The following is a 23,987-nucleotide window of genomic DNA, read 5'->3' on the forward strand; positions in this document are numbered from 1 at the left end:
TTGCCTTGCCTTGCCTTGCCTGGATTGTGTTTTCCCCTGCCTGGACTATCGCTCACGTTGTTGGATTACCTCTCCTGTCTCGCCCCTTTGGATTCTGTTCGCCGATCGTCGACCCACGCTTGTCTTAGTTTACTCTGTCTCGCCCATGTTATACCTGTTTGCCACTGATTAACCCTGCCTGTTATGGGGCAGGAGTTAGGACGATTCCAAGGGCCCCCCGAGGGGGAAACGTGATTTCTACCGAGGGGAACGCTAGAGCCCTGTATTTCAGCTGATCTTTTTACGCCTCTAGGGCCTCGGGCCTGTTTTAGGCTTCTCCTTATTTTTATATTTTAGACATCCATCAATTAGTGATGAGAAAAATTCCTGCGCTGGTGGAAACAACACGAGACCGTGCCGCGACTGTGAAGAGCGTCTCGACGGTGTTTAGAGTCCCGCCGCAGCAGAGCGCGCGCCGTCAGCGCAGCTGAAGAGTTCTGCAAAGCCCCAGCAAAAGTAATTACCTTGAATGTGTCCGGGGGAAATAGTAAGGAGATATTTGAATGTACTAATAAGTGTTTTCTGTGTCAGTGTTGCAAAGATGATCCTGACTCACCGTCTCCTCATTAGACACGCCTTTAGAGAGAAGTGCATCTTCACGGATTATATGGTATTGAAAGAGTTTTTGTTATCGATTTGATTTATTTTGTTAATTAGTGATTTAAAGCTTTCTATAGATATATTTATCATGCCTGTGAGCATGAATTCGCTGACTTTCGGTTCATTTTTGTGAAGCGCTCCTGTTCAAGACCGAGACGGCAGAAAGCGCATCATTGTTTTCTTAAAAGCACGACGTTTTGTTGCTATTGTGAGTGCACACAAATAAAAGTAGACCCTTTACAGTTCCGAATGATGTATTACTCTTACCTTTATGGGCAAAAAATATGGCGTATTTTAAGGTGTTTTCATTGAAAAAAAAATGCAATTGATTGGCTGGTGCCTCCATGTCCCGAGCTCCACTCTCCGCGCAAACTACACTGCAAAAAAATGATTGCGCCAATTAGTTATCATAACTTAACATTTTGAGTTAAGTTAACTTATCTGGATTGAACTTGTTGAGAACTCCAATATCAACGTTTTTCTTGGCTGAACTAATCAGACTTAAAAGAATGAGTCAACTGAACTCAGATAAATCAGTTAACATAACTGCTTCAAACATTTGAGCTTTAAATAGCCTAGTACAAATATGTGCAAATGGAAACTAATAAATATTTTATGATATCAATACATTTTAAAATTGTATTTGCATGCAATCAACTATTTTTTTTTAATTTTATGTATTTTATATATTTTTATGCATGCCATTTATAAAGTAATGTACATGAACTGCAAAAATGTAAATATCAGTGTAATGTTAAAGCTATATTATGATATGTTGTAGGAATTTCTATAATTTTCGGATGACGTCAGAGGATGAACGTCCTTCTGCAGCACCACCACCATTTTCTCACTTTAATGATGCGGTGTTCTCGCCTGAGGTTCTCCTCTAAAACCTGCCTCTTTATGAGTTACAATTGTGTAGATGGGTAATGCTCAATTGGTGATTGCAAGCCGCCAATAAAAAATGAATAAGAAGTTTTTGCAGACAGCTGCAACCTGTTTTGTTTTGTTTTTTTGTTGTTGTTTTAATTAAACTACGGAGGGTCATCTTGATTAATTTAAGGTAGGAATGCCAAGTGTCAATTTATGTAAAATGTTTAACCGAATAGATTTGAATCTCATATTGATCCACAACATTAATATTCAGAATGTTTGTGTAGCCACTCCTAATATATAATTTTAACAACCACCGCCTTAATTCAGTTTCACAAGAAAATCATGTGACCATTGTAAGCCAAATATTGCAAGTTTCATATTTAAAATGTTATAAAATGAAATACTGTATGGGCAAATTAGATCAAATTGATTGTACTATTGATTAGATAAAAAAAAAAAAAAGTAAGAAATTAGATTTTTTTTTTCTTAATGACGCCAGAAGAGTCTTTCTGTAGCACCGCCATTTTCTCACTTTAACGTTGTGATGTTCTTGCTGGAGTTTCTCCTCAAATACCTGCGTCGGTTATCTTTCAAATTTGTTTTGGCAGACAGTACAAACCAGCTCTTCATCGTGTTAATTGAGCCGTGGACCTTCATCTTAGTCAGTTTAAGGTGAGTAATGCAAAATCTGTTTAATGTCTATCATCTCTGATAATGCCATTGTGAATATCAGAAAAGTATACGCTACGTGAAATAACTTTACTTAAAAGATAGATTTTAATCTCTCATTGAGTCACGACATTTATTATTTGGAGTGCTTCTGTACTCACTTCTAAGATATTGTTTTAATACATTCAATTTTGTCAACTAATTGTAGTATAAACCAGGCCAACGCCTTAAACCAGTTTCGCGTTCAAAAATTACTTGAACTTTGTAAGCAAAGTCATGTAATGCTTTTCATATTGAAAACTGAATCCGGTGGGAAAATAATTCGCTTTAAAAAATTCAATCCCATCATTAGAAATTTAATTTACTGATTTTTTTTTTCTTTCTACATGACTTCAGACGATGAACGTCTGTTTGCAACCACCGCCATTTTCTCACTTTCACGCTACCATGTGCTTGCTCCAGTCTTGAGTTTTTCCTCAAATGTCAGCGTCGTTTGTCTGTTAAATGAGTCTTTTAGGGTTAGCAGAAACCTGTTTTTAAATGTGTTAACTGAGCCTTCGAGCTTCATCCTGGTCAGTTTTGGGTGAGTAGGCCAACTATAGTCCTAACGTTACACATTTGAATGAAAATTATTTGTAAGCCATTTAACGCCTTCATATTGCAATCGGTACTTTGGGGGAACGATTTTTTTTTCCCGCTTAAATAAGTTGTATTGATTAGAGACAAATGATGTAACGTTAGATAATGTATTTTTATAGACGATGAACTGAAAATACACCTGCAACCTCTGATATTTTCTCAATTTAACGCTGCAACCTCGCCATGTTTGTTAGTAATTCATGTGTGCTTGTTTTGGCTCTGAGGATTGTTTATCTGTTAAATGTAATAGATTTCTGCAATCTGCCTTGCTTTTATTTTTATTAACATGCGAGTTCTGTAATTCTTGTCTTTTTGTTATTTGCAGAATTACACCTGATCTTCCTGTTTCTGTCCAGACTAAGAGGATCCAGTAGACTTGATAGGTAAGGTTTGTTTGTATATAACTGTAGTTTGTTGAGAATATTTTCATAGAATCTTACATTATGTAGGATGATTTAATGTAGAAAACGGTAAAATACAAACAAGACTTAAGCATTTTGCAAGCAGGGTCTCAGAATTAAGATACTTTCACTACATATATTTCTGCTAAAAATTGTGTTATACACTTTCAATAAAATAACTGACATTGAGTAAATATTTTGATAATACACTTACTGTAGGAAACCGACGTTGAAGACCATGTGACGGCAGGAATGGATGTGGGCATTCTCATAATTCCTGATGGAGATGATGCCCTTGACTACTACGTGGTGCTGGAGGAACAGATTGCCCTGAGAGATGCCGTAGACCTCCCTCATGCTGCCGCTCTACTAGTCGGGCTGATTTTTGCGCTTAATATTGATTATCCCAAAAAACTACGCTACACATTTGAGGTCATTCAAAAGATTTTCATTGACCTTGGAGGTGATCAGTGTTCTGGTGCATGGACTGAAAAATAGACTACTTCGCAAAACTGTGTAGTGTCCTAACTGAAAGGTATATGATGTGTGCCTTTTTGTTCATGATTTAGCCTGGTGAATTTCTGGTTGTTTTAAAACGATGAATGTTCAATTCTTGACGTGGTACTTTATGCAGTGCTAATATATGTAACTCAATATAAAAATATCTTGTTTGATTTTTAGACACTTGTTTTCTGTTTATACAGTGTTATTGTTAATGTACATTAAGTCAAGTCACCTTTATTTATATAGCGCTTTTAACAATACAGATTGTGTCAAAGCACTTAACAGTATCAAATTGGAGGACAGAGTGTCAGTAATGTATAATGATAAGATTAAACACTCAATTTTCAGTTAAAGTCATTTCATTATTGAGTTCAGAGATGTCATTGTGTAGCTCAGTTTAGTTTAAATAGTATCTGTGCAATGAAATCGGCAATAATCGCTAGAAATGAAGTGTCCCTAACTGAGCAAGCCAGAGACGTTACTTTATGTTTGTACAGTATTGTTCATGCAGTGCATTTGTTTTATGCAGTACAGCACTGTATGCTTTATTCAGTATTGTTCATGCAGACATTACTCTGTATTTTATGCTGTTTTGTTTATGCAGTACATTACTGTATGTTTAAAGTATCAGTTAATGAACTGGTTTTAGTGGAAAAATAAAATCCAGATGATTTATGCTCAGTTAAGACAAGTTGTCATTTTAAATTTATTAAACTGATATTGTTCATTGCACTTTAGTTTATTCAGCTTTATTCTTAGTTAAGACAACTTAACAATTTAAGTTCACAAAACTTAAATGTTTATTGTACTTGTTTTTGTAAGTCCTGTCAACTTTATTGTCAGTTAAGACAACTTCACAATTTAAGTTCACATAACTTGACATTTTAAGGCAGCACGAACACTTACTTTTTTAAGTTGAAACAACAACAAAATTTTTTACAGTGTAAACGTAGCCTACTGGTTATGTTTGCATATACTGAAATAACTTATTGACAACATAAATCCTTATGAATATTGCAATCGCGGCATTAACATTTTTATTATTTTTGTTGCCATACCAAGGCAATGTTTTCAAGTGCATTTATTAAATTACGTTTACTCATTTACTTAATATGAAATAATACAATTTCAGTTTGTTCTGTGTGATTTCTGCTGTCAACTCCTTTCGAATAATAAAATGTTCATCAAGACTAACCCTTAAAATTAATAACATTTCTGTAATTATTCAACCATTTTTATGAAATATTTATTTTGTTGCCGTTTCTCCAACATGCTGTGACTGACGATAGAACCATAAAACACACCAAAAACGTAATACACATAATTACAAAAGGAATCAATTTTATTTGTGCGCTGTAATCCAAGTCTTCTGAATTCATACGACTGCGAGGAACAGACCTAAATTATTGGGATTGCACTTGTCTGTCCATCATGCTTTTATTTATAGCATTACGTTACTGTAAGAAATGGCTGTAGTTAGGTTTAAAGGTAGGAATGGGATTAGCGACCCAAAATATTTTTTTGTAATGCTATGCTATTACTAAAATGGTCATTTCCTTACATATTTCTGTCTATTACGTTTCATATGTTTTATATTCGTTATTAAATGCGTTTGTTTGGGTTTGGGAGAAGGTTAAGGTGTCTAAAAATGCAAATTGCTTATCGATAAAATGATTTTAAAATAATTTATATTATATCGTGATAATATAAAAGATTTGTAAATATTTTACATTTTTAACTGACCAGGCTCCATTTTTTGTTTCTTTTCGGTTGTTTATCTAATAATATAAGTTATTAATTAATTAATAAACTTTTTACAGTTGTCTTTTCTTTTTGCATCCATTCGGTCTTTTCTTTGATTAGAAACGAACACCGTACTGCAGTGAATGCAATGTTTTCATACTGTGCCCTTTTCTGTGCTTTCCAGACCCTGCCATGTACCCTGCCCTCTTCATACAGGCTGTCATGATGTCATCTCAGAAGGTAGGCTCATCTTGCAAAAAGGTTTTTCAAATTTGCAGCAGCATATTGCTGACAGGCCAGAAAAAGGGATCAATGTCAGGTTATAATGTGATATGCCTGCATTTATTTGATCCAAAGTAGAGCAAAAACAGTAACATTTTTATATTTTTACTGTTTAGAATAACTTTTCTATTTGAATATATTGTAAAATGTAATTTATTCCTGTGATTTCAAAGCTGGACTTTTAGCATCATTACTCCAGTCACACGATCCTTTAGAAATCCTTCTAATATTCTCATTTGCTGCTCAAAACACATTTATTATTATCATGTTGACAACATCAGAGTAGATTTTTTTTCTTCTTTGATGAATAGAAAGTTTAGAAGAATAGCATTTATCTAAAACATATCTTTTGCAACATTATAAATGTATATCATCACTTTTGATCAGTTTGAAGCATCTTCTATATTTCTATAATTTATTCCAAAAAAAAAATTATACTGACTCCAAGCTTTTGAATGGTATAGTGATAAATGCTAATCTTTGGATCTTTCTATTCATCAAAGGATCCTGAAAAAATCTACTAAATACTCAACTGTTTTAAATATTGATACTAATAATAGTAAATGTTTCTTGAGCAGCAAATCAGTATATTAGAATGATTTCTGAGGGGTCATGTGACACTGAAAACTGGAGTAATGATGCTGAAAATGTAGCTTTGATCAGCAATAGATTACATTTTAAATATATATTCAAATAGAAAGCAGTTATTTTAAATAGTAAAAATATTTCACAATATTACTGTCACGGTGCACACAGCAGGGAGGAACGAGGAGATGAGGATGAACTTCAAAGTAATAGTCTTTAATGTAGACAAGCCAGGGCAAGAAAAGGCAGGGCTGACACACAGGAACACCGGGGAGTAACGAGTAGACCAGACAAAATCTAACTAAACAGGCAGGAACTAAATACACATGATAATTAGACATAATTAGACAAACGCAGCTGGACGAGAATGAACTAATAATCACACTGAACAAGGACAGGAACATGACCAAATAAGGACACAAGAGGTGGGAACACAAGACACACACAACAGTGGACTGACATAACTCCCCCCTCCCGGAAGGCGCGACCCGCGCTGCAACAGTACCACCAGGGAGGGAGAGGGGGGTACTCTGGAGGCCCCTCAGGACAGACATGGACAGGAAGACAGGACGGGGACCTCCAGAGCGGAACAGACAGAACGAGCCAAGGCAGAGCTGGAAGCTCTGGAGGCCACGGCAGGTGGTCTTCGTGGCCGTGGCCCCCTCTTTTACAACTTCTCTAAAAGGCACTACTTGCTCTTGTTTGCGTAGCAAGTTTAGGAGTTGTCTGATGTTACTGAGTGTTAAGAAAATGTGGTTGATGTTGCTGGGTAATAAAGAGGAGGAGGATGTTACAGCAGGTATGTAGATGAGGAGGATGTTGGAGTTGAGGATCTTTGTTTCCAAAGCCTCATGAAGAGCACCTACATACAGAGAATAAAGTCATAAAACATATTAATAGTTTGCGCTAAACATGTTGTGAAGGAATTTTAATATTAATTATTTTTAAATAACTTAATCATACTTAATCACTACTAACATTTCTTCCTTTCCAGGTGTAACATTAATTCTTGTGTTCTGAGTTAACATTGGAATATGACAAGTCTAGACAGTCAGTCTAAAAATAATAATCTCATGATTTAAGTAATCATAAGACTAAGTTTAATTTGGTATCTATTACAGGTTTATGCAGATATAGAACAGTTAGACCATCATAGAACATCACAGTTAGAAGTGGATCTATGCACTTAGTTGGGAACCACTGATCTTAGCCACAGAGAGCAGTATAAAGAGGGGCAGACATGAGAAAAAAATACCAGTCAGAGAGGTTTTAAATTGTATTGGTCAGAACCGCAGAAGACCACACAAATAATGAAAACACATTTTGTGACATATATCATAAAAAATTTATGTTAGTGCTACCAATATTACAACATCAGTATTGTAACTTGTTTGTAACATTTGAACTTTTAATTTAGTTTTACATTTTAGTGCAGTCTTCACTAACAACTGCAACTGGATTTATATGTAAACCTACATTCACTGTTTTCCCAGCAGTCACAACTGTGACCATCAATATGTTCTATGACCACACTCAACAAAACTGAATATATGTGAATTCATATATTAATTCTAGACACCTCAAAGATAATGTGTACTAAAATTCTTTGTCGTATCTTTATGTTAACATACTTTACTAGCCTTTTGTTTTGTAACTTTGATGCAGTCTTCATCTTCTCAAGATTCTGATCTGGTCATGTGACAATCTGCACTAATCATGTGACACATATTTAATTGAGACCCTTTATTTTTCCCATATTTGCAGGAAATGCACTAAAACATCAGTCAGTAAGGTTTTTAGAGCAGTGGAAGATACTGAAAACAGGTTTTATTGGTAATGTTAAACGCATGATGTTAGTGGTGAGTTAGTGCTGGAGCGACGGACCCCCTGTGATTACTGAATGGTGAACAAAGTGAGCTGTAATTTTAGAGTTATAACAGCAATCAAATACCCTGAAAAGCTTTCTCTTTATTTAATTTGCACAGCACACAAATCAATAATAATTTGCACAGCACACAATTCAGTCCATGTGCTTCTACTAAACAAGCGCGAGATAACATTTGAATCCTGATAGATCTGCGCTCTATAATAAAGTAGCCTCACATTTTTTGGATGCATAGAAGGCATAAAATATTAATGATGAGGAACACCGTGCAATTCACAAACCCTGATAAATACTATCCTCTCTGAGAAAAGATTCTGCTCTAGATATTTTCAGATATGATTTTGACATAGGCTTCGACTTCTCCAGCAATGTGATTGTAGGCATCGCAGGGTGGCTTCAGAACAGAGATGGCGTCCTCCACTAACTGTGTGGCTTCACTGAGGTTTGTTTGCCGGCTCTCTTGTTCACACAGAAGCTTAGTGATGCTTTTGCTGCTCTTCACTAGATCTCCCAGTTTTAAGGACAGAATAGGCAGATCGTGCTCCTCGGTTGGAGGCATTACATTCTCTAAGTCACTTTTGCCAGCTGAATAGCGGCAGTGGAAGAAAGATATTTCCAAAGACTCCCAGTTTGTCTGCATGGAAGTCTCTTATCACTGCAGCCTTGTCTTTCAGTGACACCCCAGCGAAGGCAATCTTATCATAAACACCAGGATCAATGATCTTAAGGATTTGCTTTTCCTTTCTTTTAGAAACTTCAAGAATCATGCTCATAGCATCTCTTACTATGGTACAGTTGTCTTTAATACTTTTGCTTTCATCTGCAGAGACACTGGAGTAGCTTTCTCCAAAGTGAGTATTGATTATGTTCAGCAGTGTGTTGGTGATTGTGAAGTATCTGTTCACATAGTGATGGAGCGTCTGAGTAGATCTTATCAGTTGTTCATTCTTGTCTGTGGTGATAAAAGACCATATCCCGGAGGCTTTTGCTGTTGGTCAAGAGGAAAGAAAAGCCCATCAACACAATTTGTTTGTGTTTGTAAAAATAGTCTGTATTTATGGCAAGCCGTTTTGACTTTTATTCATTCTCAGGATATGACTTCTTGATATCAAAAATTACATTTTCACTAGTTAAAATGCTAATTCTTGATATCAGCAATTACATTTCTACTAGTAAAAAATATTATTCTTGATATCAAGAATTTATATCATGGTAATGGCAATAGGCAAGCTGTTTTGACTTTTATTCATTCGCAGGAAATTAATTCTTGATATCAACAATTCAATTTTCACTAGTTAAAATGCTAATTGTTGATATCAAGAATTAAATTGTTGATATCAAGAATTAAATTGTTGATATCAAGAATAGACATTTTTACTAGTAAGAATTGTATTTCTGATATCAAGAATTAAATTGTTACTAGTAAGAAATTAATTCTTGATATCAACAATTGATTTTGAATGGCAGCCTATGGTGACATTTAACTAGTGAAAATACAATTGTTGATATCAAGAATAATATTTTTTACTAGTAGAAATGTAATTCCTGATATCAAGAATGAACATTTTAACTAGTGAAAACTGAATTGTTGATATCAAGAAGTCATATTCTGAGAATGAATAAAAGTCAAAACGGCTTGCCATATGTATTAGCTACCACTTTAAGAAGATATTCTTAATGAATTCATTATTTTTTGAAGGTTTATTCTTGATAATTTTGTTGTTTGAGCAAGACTGTATAACACCACTTTGCTTTTTTCCTCAGCTTTTATATTATTCAGTATATTACTTTGGTTTTAGTTTGGGATTCCCACTATACCCCACCCACCCGGACCAAGAATAATTAACATTCTGAAAAAGATAAATAATTCATAACAAATAATACACTTCAACACAATATGCATACTTGCCAGTCATCACTTCGACGGTATCACTCCAAGACATCTTCCTTTTATATGAGGGTCTTGAAATAAGACAGAAACAGTTATGTAACAGTTATTTAAAAAAGCTGGAATTGCACAAACAATTATTCAAGTGACATACACTTGTGCCTGTAAATGTATTATATAGTGTTTGTTATGAGAACAAAATGTGCTGTACACTGTAAAAAATGACAGTGAATTTAACGGTAAAAGACTGTAAAAATGCTACAGTAAAAACCTGTTAAATGGTTAACGGTAAATTCCCCTATTATATAAGGTGAAAAACTAAATTGACATTCCCAGCGTTACATTTCAAATTGGATGTTTTTTTTTGTTGAAATAACTGTTTCTTCTTAGTTTTTTCTTATCAGTTTTGTACATTAGGGTTGTATGTTACATCTAATGTTGTTAAATGAATGTTTATTGCATTATTTCAGTTTCATGTATTGTGAATAGTGTTTGTGTGAATGACACTGTGCACCTTCTATATATGTTAATATTTAAAAGCTGCTTGTGATGGGCTTTGGTTCATCATGTGACTTTCTCATCACCTTCTGCATTTGGTGGTTATCAGTGTCTTGTAAAGTTACAAAACAGATTTCAGAACTTCAATAGATTGGTATATTAACATTATATCAGTTCATGAAATAATGGTATTTAACTGTAAATGTAAGTTAAAACCATAAAACCTAAAATGTTGCTACCGTATTTTTTACGGTAAAATTCCGTAATGCACTAAAATATTAATATTTATTAAGTTTAACATATCTTTCAGTGCTAAATATTCATAATTTATCTGTAATATACCTAAGATGCTAAAATTGTTATTTATACAGTGATTTACTGCTTAAATAATGGGTCTCAGCAACATGTACACCTGCCAGACGCCAGTAAACATTTCTAATCTACTCAGTGCCAGACTTGTAATAGGCTACTAGAAATAGATGCCGGTTGTTAATGGGTTTCGGGAAATCAGTGCTGTGTCATCATAACTCAGTCACATATTAATAGTTTAAAAGAGAATATTACAATAAGGAAATAAATGAACACTTCGAGAATGAGATTGACTGCACACATAAGTTATAAAGCTGAGTCAATGAATTTGTGCAGTCTCGCTTAAATAATGCACAGTAAACACACCAGTGGAATAAACAGTACACACATCACATAACTAAGAGTCAGATACAGCAGTAACTTACATCTTCTCAGGAGGCACACAAGCAGGTAAACACAGGAGAGGCTCCTCGGTGAACTGCAGAGCTGGAATGATCCAGAAAGCGTCTCCCAGCGTGATGCGGTGAGGTGATGTGATGTTGCTCAACATCACCAGGAGCAGCGTCTCTGATTGGTCAGATTTCCCTGACCAGCACGATCCAGTCTGTAAGTGAAACAAAAAGCAGCTTTCGTCTTCTGCTCCCATAAGTTGACATGATTTCATTTGGATTTACATTTTCATTTACGATCAAATGACAACACCCACATGAGACACTATGAGGTGGGCTAAAATTCCCCCCCGTCTGACAAAGCAATTTGCTTTATACATTTACAGCAAAATCAGAGTACAGGCAGTTTTAGCTTAAAATGAAAAATAATATAATCATTTTTAAATATAAAGTCATAATGTTTTTACTCAACCAACTGGTTTGAATATATTTGATGTAAAAACAAAGGATTTGATGTTCAGAACAGAGACACTACAGTAATTAAGCCATGCCCCCCGGCGAGTTTTACCCCACAGAAAAAATGGCATTCTGAAAATAGATTTTTCTTAAATAACACTTACTCTCTATCTACAGGGCTTACTATTTTCATATCATATGTAACTGTTTTGTTCTACAAAACAACAAGCTTTAAAAAATAAAATAAAATTCTTACAGCTGAGCATTTGATAATTTACTGTGAATACGTTTTCTCTCAGGTACTGCACCAGCGTAAGCTTCATGATGAATACTTCTGTCAAAATGATAGACCTGGTCTGTCAAAAAAGACACAGACAATACAAACTATAGAAGTGACAAAGTTTTAATAGCAGATGGTTCTCTGCCTTGCAGAAAATGAAAGCGTGCTCCACTGTGTCTATGCCTTTGTAGACGTCTAAAAAAAGATTTTTGGTCACAGTTTATATTAGGTGGCCTTAGCTACTATCTACTTACAGTATGAACACGATAAGTACATTGTATTTATTTTTGGATGTATTGCAAAACACTTTTGCTGCTATTGAGGGGGATACGGGGAGGTTAGGGACAGGTTTGGTGGTCTGGGTAGGTTTAAGGGTGGGTTAAGGTGTAAGGGATGGGTCAACAGTGTAATTATAAATGTAATTACAGAAATTAATTACAGATGTAATTACATATAGGTATTTTTACAAATATAAGTACAATGTAAGAACATGTATGTACACAATAAGTGCATTGTACCAAATGATTAATTTAAATGTAAGTACATAGTAGTTAAGGCCACCTAATATAAATATATATTTTTTAAATTCCTCTGAAATCAGAATCAGAATAGTCAAGGATATGTTTTAGTTAGGTATTTGATGCTATAAAAAGGAGAGTGTGATGTCATGATTGACAGCTTCTCTGAGTGAAGTAGTCCCCGAGGCACCAGCGCACTTTTTTCTCGAGATTGGAGCTTCAGATTTAATTTCTACATTTCCAGAACTGAAGATGAGAAATCATGTGGTTGTGACACACTCTAAATGTTCTTCTTTAATAAACAAAACAATGTTTGAAAGCATGGGATTGTGATTTATTTCCAACAGATTCTGAGAATTTTTCAAGTCAAATAATGTCATCCATCTTCATTCCACGTATTTCTGCATGTTTTTAAGTGTAATGCATAAATCAAAGTTATTTACATGCAATTTTCAATTACAGCAAATATTTTCGTCAGACTGAAAGAAACTAGTATTCTGTAACTGGAAAGATTAATATAGATAAAAGAGCAACCTATTGCTTGCTAAAGTTTTAGGTCAGATGAAAGTTGAAGCGAATTCACTCCTTCAAGAATTCAAGCATAAACCCGATTTCGTTTATGGCCTTCTGGTATTCTTTAGATGCTGGCCTGAATTCTGCCAAAGCCTTCTCGTACTCTTCCAGGGCCGTGTTGAGTTTACCTTGCTCAATATGCCCTACAATTGCTGAAAAAATCGCATTAACTGCCAACCCAAATAAAACGGCGGCAAATATTCCTACTGAATATATAGCACATGTGCATGTTATGCCTATCAGAATTGTCATAATTTTCTTTAGATGCATCACTAAAGCTAAGGCTGGAAGCTGGCAAACTGATGAAATAGCAGATTTAACAGCAGCTGAAACATATTTTAAGTCTTTGAGAGACATATGTTGTAGTTTCTCATACAAGGCAGGGTCCAGCTTCTTCTTCAGCTCCTCGTCAGCCTCCTCGACTTTTGCTTGGATCTGCTTCACACGTTCAATCATCACGTCACAGTTCTCCTGGAGAGTGGCTTTCTCGTCCAGGGTGATCGGGCTGAAGGATGAATGCAGGTGCTTATTTACAATCTCAATGAGACTGTTGGTGGCTTCGAAGTTGTCTTTCATCAGATCAATAAGCTCTTGACTTCTGCGGATAATCTTCTCCCTTTTTTCAGGATTTTCAGGGTAGAATATATCACTCCAAGACATTTTCCTTTATGCTAGGGTCTTGAAATAAGACAGAAACAATTACATGAGAAAACTGGAATTACACAAACACTGATTCACATGACAGACTTGTGCAAGTTAAAGTACAGTATATTGTATGTGTGAGTTTGTTTACGTGTGTGTGTGAGATAAGTAATACAGCATAAATAATCGTTCTCTTATAGGTTCTCTTCAACGCTGCGAAGCGGTCGCTATGGGAACACATTTGGCGTGACCTGAAACCTTACACCATCACACCATTTTATTGGCCAGTTGTGCATATTTGATTTATGACTCCTCAGTTGCTCCTTAGTTTTTTATATTTCTCCTGCTCTGAATTACCTAGTTTCAGAGTTTTCATATTGTTTGTTTTTGTGTTATTTTGATACTTTGAGTATTTTTTGGCTAACTGCCAAGATCTTCACGATTTGTGATTGCTGGGGTAGCAGTGTAGGGAAGCACGTCACGTGACTTCCATTTAGCACTCACCTGCTGCTAGCAGATTAGGAGCGGATGCTGTTTGTATGTTTTGGTTTGATAGAGTGGGGTATTGTTTTATTCTTTTCTTTGATATAGCTCCGCTCAAGTCCTGTTGCCTGGTTCAGTTCCCCCCCACCCCCTTCTTCTTTTTGCAATCTCCCCTGATTGATTGATTTTGGTTTTATGTTACCTCTCATTTGTAAATGATACACCATCTCTTTATGGAACATTTTCGTCTTTGTAGTTCTTTTAATCCAGCATACTGATAATCAGTACATTTACATGGACAACAATATTCTAATTTTAACACGATTAAGACAATACTCTGATTAAGAATCTACCGTGTAAACAGAGATTTTTGATAACCTTAATCCGACTAAAGTCATACTCGAAGTACACAAATCTAATTAAGTATTCTAATATATTAGTAAATCTAATATAATATTCCTATATTAGTGACATTACCGAAGTGCAGTATAGACATGTACACACACCTAGACCTAATGGGTGAATTGTGCAGTTCTCTCCCTCCAAGCGGACAGGAGAAATGCACTTCCAAGTACATTCATCAAGTTCTACAGTCTGGATGTGAGCAGATGCTTTCCTTGGTTTATCCTCAGGTGAAGGCGTTATGGTATATCGTTCCCATAGCGACCGCTATCGCAGCATAGAAGTGAACCTATGAAAGGTAACGTCTTGGTTACGTACTGTATGTCCCCTAAATAGGGAACGAGACGATAGCGCTTTCTTCGTCTTTGCGAGTAGCATGCTGATATGAGCATACGTGATGTATTCTCGGAGCATGCTAGGCGCTACTAGCCAATAAATGTTTTGATGGTATAAGGGCTTCAGACATTCGTCACACTGAAGGTGGTCCCATAGCGACTGCTTGGCAGCGTCTCGCTCCCTTTTCAGGGAGCCAAGGTTACATACGTAACTGAGACGGTCTCAACACAACATGTACACCTGCCAGACACCAGTAAACATTTCTAATCTACTTCTCAGTGCCAGACTTGTAATACTAGAACTAGATGGGTTTCAGGAAATCAGCGCTGAGTCACCATAACTCTATCACATATTAATTGTTTAAAAGAGAATATTACAATAAGGAATAAATGAACATTTCGAGAATGAGATTGACTGCATACATAATATAAGGTGTAGAGCAGAGTCAATGAATTTGTGCAGTCTCACTTAAATAATGCACAGTAAACACACCAGTGGGATAAACAGTACACACATCACATAACTAGGAGTCAGATACAGCAGTAACTTACATCTTCTTAGGAGGCACACAAGCAGGTAAACACAGGAGAGGCTCCTCGGTGAACTGCAGAGCTGGAATGATCCAGAAAGCGTCTCCCAGCGTGATGCGGTGATGTGATGTGATGTTGCTCAACATCACCAGGAGCAGCGTCTCTGATTGGTCAGATTTCCCTGACCAGCACGATCCAGTCTGTAAGTGAAACAAAAAGCAGCTTTCCTCTTCTGCTCCCATGAGTTGACATGATTTCATTTGGATTTACATTTTCATTTACGATCAAATGACAACACCCACATGAGACACTATGAGGTGGGCTAAAATTCCCCCCCCCGTCTGACAAAGCAATTTGCTTTATACATTTACAGCAAAATCAGAGTACAGGCAGTTTTAGCTTAAAATGAAAAAGAATATAATCATTTTTAAATATAAAGTCATAATGTTGGAAACAAAAAGGATTTGATGTTCAGAACAGAGAAACTACAGTAATTAAGCCATGCCCCCCGGCGAGTTTTACCCCACAGAAAAAATGGCATTCTGAAAATAGATTTTTCTTAAATAACACTTACTCTCTATCTACAGGGCTTACTATTTTCATATCACATATAACTGTTTTGTTCTACAAAACAACAAGCTTTAAAAAATTTAATTAAGTTCTTACAGCTGAAAATGGTATAATTTACTGTGAATCCGTTTTCTCTCAGGTACTGCACCAGCGTAAGCTTCATGATGAATACTTAATATTTAAAAATAATTAATATTAAAATTCCTTCACAACATGTTTAGCGCAAACTATTAATATGTTTTATGACTTTATTCTCTGTAAGTAGGTGCTCTTCATGAGGCTTTGGAAACAAAGATCCTCAACTCCAACATCCTCCTCATCTACATACCTGCTGTAACATCCTCCTCCTCTTTATTACCCAGCAACATCAACCACATTTTCTTAACACTCAGTAACATCAGACAACTCCTAAACTTGCTACGCAAACAAGAGCAAGTAGTGCCTTTTAGAGAAGTTGCATAGTCACCCTTAGCCTATTTCATAAGAGAATCCCCATGCTACATGCCAGTGACCATCAGCAGACCCTGGAGATACCAGTAGTAGGTGTGTATTTTTATTATTTTTATTTTTTTCGCTTGGCCCCCCAACAAACACAATTTGTGATGCCTATGCCTATTCAATGGCTTTCACATTAGGGCACTTCTACCAGGCCATAGGGAGGTTTTTCATTTGGGTCCACTTTTCCATCTGGACTGGCACCAAAGTGTGAAGCATCGGGATGGATGAAGACACCACAAGGAAGAACACAGTTTTCAGCTTTGCAGTGACCCCGCTAGAAATTTTACGTTCCCATAACGTCCTCAGAACGTCCCCGGTGGTGTCAAGGAAGTTGTCTGTAACGTCCCCAGAATGTTCTGAGTCAGTCACGATGTCGAATTCTTTAAAGGGTTGGGGGACGTTATTTGGAGGACCTTCACAGAACATTCAGGACGTTTTGGGAACGTTAAGGGGACCATTACTATAGGACGTTCCCTATTGGTCTCTACACTACATTCAACGTTTGCAGGACAAACCTACAATGTTTTTTTGTTGTTGTTGTTTTGGTCCTATTTAGGTACTTCCATCACATTTACTGAATGTTTTCAGAACCTTTAGTAACACATTACAGGAAACTATAGGGGATCAGACCTTTCAAACCGGTTCTTGGTCTGCAGAACCTTAATCAGGCAATGTGTTCATGCTTAACACATTCAAACATTAAATACAAAGCAGGAAAATGTCATTCATTTATTTTGTGAACAAAAACAGATTATAAATGAATATTAAATATGGTCACGCAAGGGTGGTGAAGATTGGAGCTCAGTTAATTCAATTCAGTTCAAATTGGCTTTATTGCCATGACAATTTCCACAGTAAAGCATCAAAATGTGTCCAAATAATGGAAACAGTAAGAAGAACACAATTTATAGTAATTATATATTTAGTGTGTGTGTGTGTGTGTTTATACACATATACAATGGTGCTCATAAGTTTACATACCACTTGCAAAATATGCAAAATGTTCAGAATTTTAACAAAATACGAGGGATCATGAAAATTGCATGTTATTTTGTATTTAGTACTGTCCTGAATAAACTATTTCACATAACAGAAGTTTATACTCAAGACAAAATGACAACTGAATTTATAAAAATGACCCTGTTCAAAAGTTTACATACCCTTGAATCTTAATACTGTGTTGTTTCCTGAGTGATCCACATCTGTTTTTATGTTTTGTGATAGTTGTTCATCAGTCCCTTTTTTGTCTTGAGCAGTTCAACTGCCTGCTGTTCTTCAGAAAAATCCTCAAGCTCCTGCACAGTCTTTGTTTTCCAGCATCTTCTGCATATGTGAGCTCTTTCCAGCAGTGACTGTATGATTTTGAGATCCATCTTTTCACACTGAGGACAACTGAGGGACTCATACACAGCTATTACAAAAAGATGAAAACATTTTCTGATGCTTAAGAAGGAAACACAAAGCATTAAGAGCCGGGGCGTGGAAATTTTTTGAAATCCTGTGAGGGCCCCTGACTCCTTGTCATGCCCAGAAGAAGCCTCAGCTTCCAAGCTAGCCCAGGAGGGCTTCCTGTTCCTGTGGGCTGTCTTGTTCTGTGTGTTGAGCCCTGGTGGGCTGTCCTGTCCTGTCTGTTTGGCCCCGGAGTGCTCCTGATACCCCCTAGCTGCCCCATGGAATTTTTTTTGGGGGGGGTAGAAAGGTTCCGGCTGTAGTGGCCGGGCCGAGGGAGGGGGCCACGGCCACGAAGACCACCTGCCGTGGCCTCCAGAGCTTCCAGCTCTGCCTTGGCTCGTTCTGTCTGTTCCGCTCTGGAGGTCCCCGTCCTGTCTTCCTGTCCATGTCTGTCCTGAGGGGCCTCCAGAGTAGTTTTTTTTGGAATAAATTATAGAAATATAGAAGATGCTTCAAACTGATCAAAAGTGATGATATACATTTATAATGTTGCAAAAGATATGTTTTAGATAAATGCTGTTCTTCTAAACTTTCTATTCATCAAAGAAGAAAAAAAATCTACTCTGATGTTGTCAACATGATAATAATAAATGTGTTTTGAGCAGCAAATGAGAATATTAGAAGGATTTCTAAAGGATCGTGTGACTGGAGTAATGATGCTAAAAGTCCAGCTTTGAAATCACAGGAATAAATTACATTTTACAATATATTCAAATAGAAAAGTTATTCTAAACAGTAAAAATATAAAAATGTTACTGTTTTTGCTCTACTTTGGATCAAATAAATGCAGGCATATCACATTATAACCTGACATTGATCCCTTTTTCTGGCCTGTCAGCAATATGCTGCTGCAAATTTGAAAAACCTTTTTGCAAGATGAGCCTACCTTCTGAGATGACATCATGACAGCCTGTATGAAGAGGGCAGGGTACATGGCAGGGTCTGGAAAGCACAGAAAAGGGCACAGTATGAAAACATTGCATTCACTGCAGTACGGTGTTCGTTTCTAATCAAAGAAAATGTAATGCGTGTAGTTTATATGTACAAGCTTCACAGTTCTTACCACGCGCTGGCTCGTGGGTTCTTGGCTTTGTTGCAAGGAGGACACCGACAGGGAGCTCGGCAGATCATAACACTTGATTTATTAAACATAAAGAAGTGAACATCACGATTAGCCACATCTGATTACACAGTGCGCGTCCTCTCTCCTCCTCTCTCTCTCTCCACTGCGCTCAAACCCTCCTCTTCCACGATCCTAATCGCGGGTCTCTGTTCTCGCGATATTACCTCTAAATATTATTTAAAGTTATAGAACATTCAATTTAACCTTAAATTTTACTCCCTACATAATACTCCCTTACCCAACAAGAAATGTCCTCATTTCTATAACACAACCCGTATACTTATATGGCACGAAAGAAAATGTATACCTCTATAACATTCAAAACAATATATTACACAAAATCAGTATCAAAAGGGCCAAAACTTACAAAAACACGATTAACAATAATGCAACATAAATCACATTGGCCCATAAGGAATCAGTATATCAAGAAACTCTGAATCAAGATTCCTATGATTACATGTATTAACCCTGTATATAAAAAAAATGAACCAAGCACAGAGAACGTTTAGCAAATCAGTAAAGTGCAAAATCCCTCAAATGGTAAGGCAATTGACGTGTCCTGGGAAGCACATTCCGAGTGGACACTGGAGTATCAGGTGATTCAGAAACACCTGTAGACAGTCCAGCTTCAGGTGCGCCCAATGTTGGAAGCAACAGTCCAGAGTCCGGGCCCTGCACATTTTCCATAGGGCTGGAAGATTGTAGGATTCCAGGTGGTTGCAATTGGGGGTGAGGATGTAACTGAGGCAACGGTGGTGGTCCTAACGGAACCTGAGGTGTGGGGAGTCCCGGTGGCACAGGTGTAATGTGGGGTGGGAGGAGTCCAGACAAAGTGTTCAGAGTGTTCGGCTGGACAGGGGAGGAAGGGGAGGTAAGGGTATGGGTGTTCCTCGGGTCAGTGATGTACGGTTTCATGCGATTGTAATGAATGACCTTTGCTTTCGCATGAGGTCTAGATACATCCCGAACTTCAAAATTAACAGGGGTGGAACTACCAAAGGGGCATATTGGTTGCAAAACCTCATATGGGCCCACCCAACGTGGATACAGTTTGTTGTGGCGGTGGGCAGGATCATCCACTAAAACCAAGTCACCACTGTTATACGGAGTGTATTTCAAATGACGATCATAGTTCAGGCGTTGTTGGTCTTGAGCCTTGTCTCGAAAAGCAGTTGCAGAACGATAAGCACAGGCCAGTCTCTTGCGCAATGTGTTAGCATATGCTGCTGGTGTGCCCGCTGTTGCTGAACTGGAAGCATTATTGTCCTGAAGTAGTGTGTCTAAGGGAACGCGGGCTTCCCGGCCATGAGCCAGAAAGAATGGTGTCAGTCCTGTGCTAGTGTGCGTAGTGGTGTTATAAGCCAATGCAACCTGCGGGAGGTGCTCATCCCACTCCGTACCAGAGTCAAAAAGATGTTTGGAAAGTTCATCTTTTAGATTGCGATTAAAGTGCTCAACAGCTCCATCACACTGAGCATGATAAGGGGACGTACGGAGCTTCTTGATTGACAACAAGTTACAAAGGTGCTTTATGAGGTCAGATTCAAATTGTCTGCCCTGATCCGAGTGTAGGGCCTCAGGGACACCATGCTGTGGAATGTAGTGGTCAAAGATGCAACCTGCCACTGAGTCAGCTGTCTGATCTTTTAATGGATAGAGATTGACAAACTTGGTGTACAGATCCATCATTACGAGTACATAGCGGTTACCCTTCGTTGAAATAGGCAACTCTGTTATGTCATACATAACATGTTATTTGAAATGGACGGTCAGGAGAGATAGGAATGAGAGGCGCCTGTGGTCGGGGCACAGGAGAACGCCGTGACTGGCAAGCCGTACATTGGGAACAATGTTTGGCAATGTCTGAAGACATATAAGGCCAGTAAAAGGACCGCATAGCTCTGTCCAACGTTTTGGCCAGACCATAATGACCCACTGATGGGTGTCCATGGACATGACTTAGTATTTCAGGAATCAACGATGTAGGAATGACCACTTGCAAGGCATTTTCACCAAAAGAGTTGCGAAAGTGTCTGCATAACACCCCATTGTGAATGATGAGGCGACTAAACTGTGTCCACAGTTTTCTGAGATATGGGGAAGCATCACGTAGCCTCCATAAGGGTGGTCTACGCCCTGTTTCTATCCAAGAGAAAACAACAACCAAATCTGGATCTGACCATTGTTTTTCCATTACATTCCAATCACTTTGGATTACAACGAGATTTGATGTGGTGTGACTTGGAACAGGCATGGGCGGCAGAACATTTTTGTTCATTGGCAATGTTTGGGTGTGTGCTGACACTGGTTTTGCTTGCAAAGGTATTGATGTGGTCTGAGTTGCTACTGAAACGGTGGACACATCACCCTGAGAGCAACTTTCAGATTCCACAGGATTAGTGTCTGGCCGCCTAGACATGGCGTCTGCATTAAGGTGTTTAGCTCCCTCACGATGAATGACATGCCAATCATAAAGGTCCAATTCTATGGCCCAACGAGCTCGTCTACCTGTAGGATCATGATCTAAAGGAAGTTTCTTAAGACCAACCAGAGGCTTGTGATCCGTAATTATAGTGAACGGGTGACAAGCAAGATAGTGTCGAAAGTGGCGAACTGACCACACAATGGCATACAGTTCTCGATCGAAAGTAGACCATTTTCTTTCTGAAGCAGACAGCACATGACTGGCGTATGCAATGACATGCTCTTTTCCTTCCACCTGTTGTGAAAGAACAGAGCCCACTGAATGAAGGGAAGCATCTGTGTAGAGAAGGAAAGGGGCTAAAAGATTTGGAAAAGCCACAATTGGCGATGAAGTCAGCGCCTGTTTCAGTACATTGAAAGCTTCATTTGCTTCTGCTGACCAGGAGAATGATACTCCCTTCTGTGTAAGATGGTACAAGGGTTCAGCCGTGCGTGCAAAGTGTCTAATGAACCGACGATAATAGGAACACAGACCCAGAAAAGCCCTGACCTGTGTGGCTGATGTTGGGATTGGCCATGTCTTAACTTTATCTATGTTAGATGGGTCTGGCTCAACACCGGCACTGGAAACACGGTGACCTAGAAAAGTAACAGAGGAGCATGCTAGATGGCACTTGGATGGCTTAAGTTTTAGACCAGCTGTACGAAAACGCTGGAAAACTTCACGTAAGTGTTTTAAGTGTTTCGGGAAATCTGCACTGTAGACGATAATATCGTCTAAGTAGATCAAACAAACGCTCCAGTGCAGACCCCGAAGCACAAGTTCCATTAAGCGCTGGAAACTGGGCGGTGCATTGGAGATGCCCATTGGCATCATACGGAAGTGATATAGCCCAGTACCAGTGGAGAAAGCAGTCTTTTCTTTGTCATTTGGGTTAAGTGGTATTTGCCAGTAACCAGCAGTCAAATCAATGGTGCTAAACACTCTGGCTCCAGAAAGCCTGTCAAGGGTATCATCCACCCGAGGAAGAGGGTGAGAATCTTTAATTGTAACATCATTGAGGCGTCTGTAATCTACGCAGAACCGGTGTGTGCCATCCTTTTTCCGAACAAGCACAACCGGAGCTGACCATGGACTATGAGACACCTCAATGACACTTTGGTCCAAGAGCTTTGACACCTCTTGTTGCAGTACTGCCTGAGTAGCTGGTGATGTTCTATACGGGCGCAATTTTATCGGAGCTGCGTCACCAGTGTTAATGCTATGCGTGATCAAATTAGTTTTGCCATAGTCACGAGAATGAGAGCTAAAAATGTCAGCGAACTCTGTCAACAGGCTCTTGAGCTGTGCCCGTTCGTCAGCATTTATCTGTGTATCCTCCAAATGCACTTCAGGCATTGGATGGACAACTTCTGTAGGAGTAGTCACAGCTGAGACTAACGCATACTCATCATGCGTATTGCCAGTGACTGAGAAAATCTGACCTAATGGCCATCCAGCGTCAAGAGAAAACTGGTCGTTAGTCGGGTTAACAACTCGAACCATGCCCCTCCCTTTTTGAACTGAGGTCAGTGTTCGAGCGACACCTAAGGCCACAACTGGAGGAGGCTGTGGTTCCAGTATACCCACATACGTGTCAGTGAAAGGATTCGCTGCGCCATTATCTCTGACAGAAATTGGGATTACCATCTCTGACATAGGCGGGACAGTCACCTGAGCGACAGTGACAGCAGAACTTTCGGTACAGCTTTCCTGTAGCTCAAATAGTAGAGCATGGCGCTAGCAACGCTAAGATCATGGGTTCGATTCCCAGGGAAAGCAAGAGCTGATAAAATGTAAAAACTGTAACTTGAATGCAATGTAAGTCGCTTTGGATAAAAGCGTCTGCTAAATGCATAAATGTAAATGTAAAATGTAAATGTAGAACTTTGTACTGGAATCAGTGACTGGGGTGGTGAAAGAGGCACTGAAGTGTTGTATAGTTGCAAACGTGAGTGTGGTATGTCAACGTTAACATTGTGCTCAATTAGGAAATCCCATCCTATGAGAACAGGATGTGTAGCAGTGCGTACTACATGGAATACATGAGAAAATGTGACATCTCCAATATGTACGGGAGCTGTCACAGAGCCCAGTATATCCAGTAGCTGTCCAGTAACTGATGACACTAACACAAACGACTTGCTGATAGACTGAGTAGACAAAGCTGGAATGGATCTACGACAGTCATCTGTAATGAGAGATAGGCCTGACCCTGTATCCACCAAAGCATGGAGTTCAGTACCGGCCAGTGCAATTTGAATAAAAGGTGTGGGTGGAGTAGAGTTATAACCAACTGTATCAGAGTGGACCATTATTGGGGATGAAGCTGGCATTTGGTCCCCAATGA

At 38.2% G+C, this 23,987-nt stretch overlaps 3 protein-coding genes and 1 long non-coding RNA gene across 5 annotated transcripts; 1 reads left to right on the top strand and 3 right to left on the bottom strand.

Moving 5' to 3' along the window:
• Positions 1-1,510: 1,510 nt before the first annotated feature.
• On the top strand, positions 1,511-4,154 carry LOC131540207 (uncharacterized). 2 transcript variants are annotated; one of them, XR_009271215.1, is made up of 4 exons: positions 1,511-1,702; positions 2,124-2,187; positions 3,149-3,206; positions 3,444-4,154. It is a non-coding gene; the product is annotated as an uncharacterized LOC131540207 (long non-coding RNA). The 2 variants fall into 2 exon arrangements; XR_009271214.1 differs by lacking the exon at positions 1,511-1,702 and having other exon boundaries at positions 1,978-2,187.
• Positions 4,155-8,795: 4,641 nt separating this feature from the next.
• On the bottom strand, positions 8,796-15,620 carry LOC131540826 (uncharacterized). The gene is made up of 4 exons (XM_058776084.1): positions 15,549-15,620; positions 11,344-13,812; positions 10,133-10,185; positions 8,796-9,211 (listed from the first exon to the last, which is right to left on the bottom strand). The coding sequence occupies exons 2-4, from the start codon at positions 11,580-11,582 to the stop codon at positions 8,796-8,798; spliced, it is 708 nt and encodes a 235-aa protein (XP_058632067.1). The 5' UTR covers positions 11,583-13,812; positions 15,549-15,620.
• Positions 13,141-13,794, bottom strand: LOC131540827 (single-pass membrane and coiled-coil domain-containing protein 3-like). Its single transcript, XM_058776085.1, has one exon. The coding sequence runs from the start codon at positions 13,792-13,794 to the stop codon at positions 13,141-13,143; it is 654 nt and encodes a 217-aa protein (XP_058632068.1).
• A 1,740-nt stretch (positions 15,621-17,360) lies between the features above and the next one.
• On the bottom strand, positions 17,361-20,859 carry LOC131540828 (uncharacterized). The gene is made up of 3 exons (XM_058776086.1): positions 19,757-20,859; positions 18,934-18,989; positions 17,361-18,450 (listed from the first exon to the last, which is right to left on the bottom strand). Exons 1-3 carry the CDS (start codon positions 20,857-20,859, stop codon positions 17,804-17,806), a joined length of 1,806 nt encoding a protein of 601 aa, XP_058632069.1. The 3' UTR covers positions 17,361-17,803.
• Positions 20,860-23,987: the final 3,128 nt, after the last annotated feature.

The sequence above is a fragment of the Onychostoma macrolepis genome, chromosome 05 (genome assembly GCF_012432095.1).
Source record: "Onychostoma macrolepis isolate SWU-2019 chromosome 05, ASM1243209v1, whole genome shotgun sequence".
NCBI classification, from domain to species: domain Eukaryota; kingdom Metazoa; phylum Chordata; class Actinopteri; order Cypriniformes; family Cyprinidae; genus Onychostoma; species Onychostoma macrolepis.

Bases quoted from the DNA above. Each gene is read 5' to 3' on its own strand.
- LOC131540826 (XM_058776084.1), bottom strand. From the start codon at position 11,582: ATGAAATCATGTCAACTTATGGGAGCAGAAGACGAAAGCTGCTTTTTG. The intron at 10,186-11,343 runs GTAAGTTACTGC...TCTTATTTCAAG, and splicing joins TGTGTGCCTCCTGAGAAGAT to ACCCTCATATAAAAGGAAGA. The intron at 9,212-10,132 runs GCAAGTATGCAT...CTTGACCAACAG, and splicing joins TACCGTCGAAGTGATGACTG to CAAAAGCCTCCGGGATATGG.
- LOC131540827 (XM_058776085.1), bottom strand. From the start codon at position 13,794: ATGTCTTGGAGTGATATATTCTACCCTGAAAATCCTGAAAAAAGGGAG.
- LOC131540828 (XM_058776086.1), bottom strand. From the start codon at position 20,859: ATGGATCTGTACACCAAGTTTGTCAATCTCTATCCATTAAAAGATCAG. The intron at 18,990-19,756 runs GTCCACTCGGAA...TGTGCTTTCCAG, and splicing joins GAATCACCTGATACTCCAGT to ACCCTGCCATGTACCCTGCC. The intron at 18,451-18,933 runs GTAGGCTCATCT...ACTACTCTGGAG, and splicing joins TCATGATGTCATCTCAGAAG to GCCCCTCAGGACAGACATGG.